The sequence below is a fragment of the Nannospalax galili genome, unplaced genomic scaffold (genome assembly GCF_000622305.1).
Source record: "Nannospalax galili isolate Female #2095 unplaced genomic scaffold, S.galili_v1.0 scaffold1663, whole genome shotgun sequence".
Lineage (NCBI taxonomy): Eukaryota > Metazoa > Chordata > Mammalia > Rodentia > Spalacidae > Nannospalax > Nannospalax galili.
In genome coordinates, this window is record NW_008349356.1 from 113,120 (window position 1) to 117,977 (window position 4,858).

Sequence of the window (4,858 nt, forward strand, 5' to 3'; positions counted from 1 at the left end):
GATTCTATGTGTCCTGGTCAACATTGAGACTTTCCCTGTTTTCCTTCTATAACGGGTCTCCTGGCCTGTGTCCCTCAATGAGTAGATGCCTCAGTAAATTGCATGCCTTCTCTGGACCTCAGTTCCTCCATCATTAACATGGGGACAAGAGGGAGGAGGCTGGATCAGATTTCCTAAGGCTGTGCCCATGGTGGTCAACTTTATGGGATTCCAAAACTTTCAGGGGACAGCACGTGACCTTCAAAGTCCTAGTTCTGTATATGACTTACATCTCCCACGACGGACACTCCGGGGCATGCAAGTGGAATCCTGGGGCAGGCGCACTGGGTGGGACATAGTCGGGAGTGCATTCGGTGGTGTGACTTTGGGAAACCGCCCTCCTCTGGGAGCCTGTCTCCTGGCCGGTCATGTAAGGAAACCTCAGCGGTACCAGCAGGCTGGGCTGTTCAGAGCTTTGTCCGCGAGTGAATGGGCTTTCCTTGAGGGTTATATAAGGCAGCCTGGGGCGGCAGGAGGAAAGGGGCGTGGGGAGGCGCGGCGGGGACCGGCGGGCGAGGTGGGGCGCCGCGCGCTTCGGGGAGCCCAGGGCTCAGCGGAGTCGGTTTTCAGAGCGAGGGTGCCGGCAGGCAGCAGGGATCCTGCAGTCGCCACTGAGCGCCTCCACTTTTGTTCCGCGAGGGAAGCGGAGCTGGGCTTGGCGCGCCAGCACGATGGCACCCAGGTAGGACCCGCGTCCGGTCCCCGCTCCCCTGCCCCACGCCCCGGCTGCAGTTTCACCTCTGTGCATCGCTCCTTGCAGGAGGACCGAGCAGGGCTACCGCCCGCCATGGCTGCTCTCCATCACCTTCGCGCTGTTCTCCGCTGTCCTGCAGACTCACGCCGGGACAGGTAAGTGACCTGGCCGCGGGTAGCACTGGCGGCTGCGCCCCCGGGACGCGGTGCTGGCAGGATGCTGCTCGCCTCATTCCTGGACATAAAAGGGAGTGCTCCGAGCTGGCGGCCCTGCCCCTGGTCCTCCCGGGCCCCGGGCCCCTGTTCGCCCGGGCGATGGAGCCGGGTCACCGGAGTGTTCGAGTTGGGCGGAAAGGGATTTTGGCAGCACAGACACCGCCAGAGGCGACAGTTCCTTCTAAGCGCACTGAGCATCCGTGCTCAGGTCGTGTGCGGGCTTGGGGAGGTCTGGTGTCCACTCGGTCCGTAGAAAGCCTGGTCACAGGGAGGGGCACCTGGTGTCCTAGCTATGCCAGACATAACGGAACAGAGTCCAGCTCTGAGATACCCAGGCAGCTCATCCCTGCCGGGCAGTGGCGCTGCAGATGAAGGAAAGAGCTGTGAACGAAAGCCCAGGGAGCGCCTTTCTTCTGTTTTCTGGACCTGAGTTTCCTCGACAGGACTCAGAGGCAGTTGAGTTAGAGTAGGTCGTGGTTAAGATCAGCTGTCTGGGTGTGAATCGCGGCTCTGCTGGGGAACCGCCAGCAGTGCCTTTGACTTCTTGTGCCTCAGTTTCCTCATCTGAAATGAGATTAATCAGAGCCTCTTAGCTCCCATGAGTGCTGTGAAGACTAATGGAGAGACAGATGGAAAATAATATTCCTTCCATTCTTCCAGGCACTTATTAGGCAGAAAATAAGCAATCCAAATGACTGTTGGTTCCTTGCAGGAACTTCACAGTGTGCTGGAAAGTCCTGAGGCAGAGAGGGCTTGGGAAGTGGCCAGTCTGAAAGCCAGGACTTAGACCCAGGTCCACAGGCTCCTGTGTTTGCTCAGCCTTTGCAACATAGTTAGAACCAGGCTCTCTGAAGAGCACCTTCTCACGGCTTTGGGTGTACAGGATTAGTACAGAGCTCAGTTGAATAAGGAGGGGGTGGGGAGCTGGAAAGTACTCCCTGGCCCCTGTGGGAAGATGAGCATGGGCTTGGTGGCCTTAATTTAACTTTTTATGCACTAAAAGAAGCCTGGGGAAGCCCAGTCTGTGGTCTCTAATGGAGTGAGACCCAGATGCAGTGAGAGCCTTTCCTGCCAGGCATCCAGCCTGGCATTTCCTGCAGATCAAGGGGCAGCTGAAGCTGAGTCCTTCTCAGCACCATGGCCCATGTGAGAACGTTGCAATTTCCCATGTGATACAGGGCTCTACCAACTCAGCAGAGAAGGGCAGCTTGGGGTTCCCTGGCCTTTGGGAAGCTTTGTTGCAACCCTGTTTCCCACAGAGGGAAAGAGGTCTGTGGAAGGAAGCTAATGTCTCCTCCTCCCCTGGGTTCTCAGCCTGATCCCCTGAATGGCAGGCAGGGTTGTTGCTTCTACTGCAGAACCCAAGATGGGATGGTCCTGAAACCCCCAGGGGGGTCACTGACAACTGACAGCGCTTGGTGCCCCCTTGGGATCTGAAGAGAGTTCCTCTCCTAGAACTGTGAGCTCTCCAGATCTCACATGCAGTTTAGCATGGCTTACCCTCATGGCTTACCCTCATCAAACCTTCATCAGACAGGGTCTGAATAGGTTCCCATTTCACCCGTCTGATTCTTCCAATGCTTCAGGAGCTGGGGCTGAGGGCTGTGACTATCCTTGTTCTATAGATAAGCAAACTGAAGTCAGGCCATGGCTTCCTAAGTGCCTAGGGTAGGATTTGAACCAGGGACCCTGAGTCAACGACTTTGCTCTCCACCATCCTAGTATTCACTTAAAGGAGTTTCATAGACAGAAAAGTCCCCCCTCCCCCAGTTGCTGGTGAATGCCCTAATGGGAGGTCACAGTCAGGACAGGAGCCCAGCACATCTGCACAGCACTGACACATCTCCAACATTCTTGCAGCTTGCTGTACTGGGGAGGAAACTCAAAAGGGACATGTAATTTGCTTAAAGCTGCCCAGTTGTTCTGAGGTAGATCTATGATAACCCCACAAATCTTCAGACTCTGGGAAAGATGCTATTCCTCCCACAGGGCCTTTGCTTAATTTACCATTTTTTTTAAAAAAAAAGTTGTGCTGGGCATGGTGGTGTATGCTTGTAACCTTGGTACTTGGAAAGCTGAGACAAGAGGATCATGAGTTCAAGTTCAGCCTGGGCTATAGTGCTAGACCATGTCTCAACTATATATCCCAAAGATTTTATAACACCCATAGGAGCCATCAGTGTTCACACCAACCCCTCAGATCACCCACTTTCACAGAGGAGGATATAGAGGCACAAAGTCATTTGTCTAAGAGCCCATGACCTTCAGTGGCAGAAGTACAGTTTGTACTCCCAGCCACCAAGCTAAGTGTATAAACAGACAGACTTCTGAAAGCATGTGTATTTTGGCTCTTATGAACTTGTTTCATTTCTTAAATACTAAATATCATGTATACTACAACCTAGTGATTCTATTCCCGAATGTCTACTCAAGTGAAAGACAATCACATACCTGCTCAAAAACCCTTATGTGATCATAACATTCATAATGGCTAAATTTGGAAATGAACTGGTTCATCAACTGGTAAATAAATAAATTATGGTACATCCTTTCAATGGAGCACTATTCAACAATAAAATGGGACAAAGTACAAATCTATGCCATAACATGTATAACCCTTAAAAACTTTAAGGTGAATGAAATCTATGAAATGGGGAGGCAAGATTCACTTGGCTCTATATTTTTTTTAGTTTTAAGGACTGGGAAAAAAGCATTTACCCAGCTGGAGGTTTAATCACATCATCTAGTGCTGCAAATATAGACCAAGCACCCTCTCTGCCAGTGCCCCCTGCTGGATGGGCCTAGAAAAGAGCCAGCCCTGGCTTTCCCCCAAGGGGCTCCAAGTTCACAGGGAGAAAGACAAAGTCAACATCTCACCCAACACCCCCGAGGGCAGTCAGCTCTGTCCTCTCATACTATCCTGTTAAGAGACCTGCATCAGTGAAGTGTCACCCTTATAACGCTTAGGGCTGGGCTTCAGGCCAGCATGGCTAATTCCCCTCTTGGTGCAGTTAGTGTGGTTGGAATGCCTGCTGCGGAAGACTAGAAGATGGAAGACGAGGGCTTCTGCTGGAGCAGGGTGCTGCTGTTGTAAATAATTTGTTCCTGCTAATGAAGTGCTGACATGTGCAATTCATTGGCTTTTCTTTAAACTGTCATGTGAGATAACACTCCATTCAGAAAAGTATATCCTGGAAGTACCAGGGGCTCACTTGGGAATATTCACACAGCCCAGGCCACACTAGAAGCCCTGAGGCTCTGTCATGCCCTTGGGGAAATGTCCCCTTCTCTCAGGGATGACCAGTGACCAATGACTGGTGATGGCCAACGGCACTTTTATAGTTGCAGCTTCTTCCTTGCATTTTGGAAAAGAACTTGACTAAGTATTCCAGTTCCAAGTTTCTGTCTGGCTTGACTCTGAGCCTTTTCCATGCACACTTTATTCTTCCTTCTCTAGTTCCATCTCTGGTGTTGAGATCTATTCATGCTGCAGAGAGTTCCTTTTCACTGTTGTATAATAGTCCATGCTATGACTATACTTACTGTGATTTATTCACTTTTCTCCAACAATATGTGGGCTATCACTGTATCTGGCTACTCTGACACTGTGCTGTGACTATCATGTGTGCCTCTCAGGATGCATGTATAGGAGTTTCCTTTGGTTTTCTACCCAGGCCTGCAGTGCTAGGTCACATGGGGTACATGCTTTCCAGATGAGTGGGTACTGCCGGCATGCTACCCTCTGTGTTTGTACCACATACATGGGCACCACAAAGTGAGAGTTCCCATCTTTGCATCCTCTCATCACCGAACTTAACTTTAACATTTCTTTTTTAAAAATATTTTATTTATTATTTTGAATTTTATGTGTATGAGTGTATTGCCTGCATGTATGTGAGTGCACCTGTGT

At 50.8% G+C, this 4,858-nt stretch overlaps 1 protein-coding gene across 1 annotated transcript in view; it reads left to right on the forward strand.

Annotated features, from left to right (window-relative positions):
- The first annotated feature begins 421 nt into the window (after positions 1–421).
- Positions 422–4,858, forward strand: part of Col15a1 (collagen type XV alpha 1 chain) — a 111,309-nt gene continuing 106,872 nt past the window's right edge. Inside the window, exons 1-2 of the mRNA XM_008846745.3 lie at positions 422–721; positions 800–888. Of these exons, the coding sequence (XP_008844967.1) occupies positions 711–721; positions 800–888 (100 nt within the window). The 5' untranslated portion in view covers positions 422–710. The remainder of the gene's footprint in view (positions 722–799; positions 889–4,858) is intronic.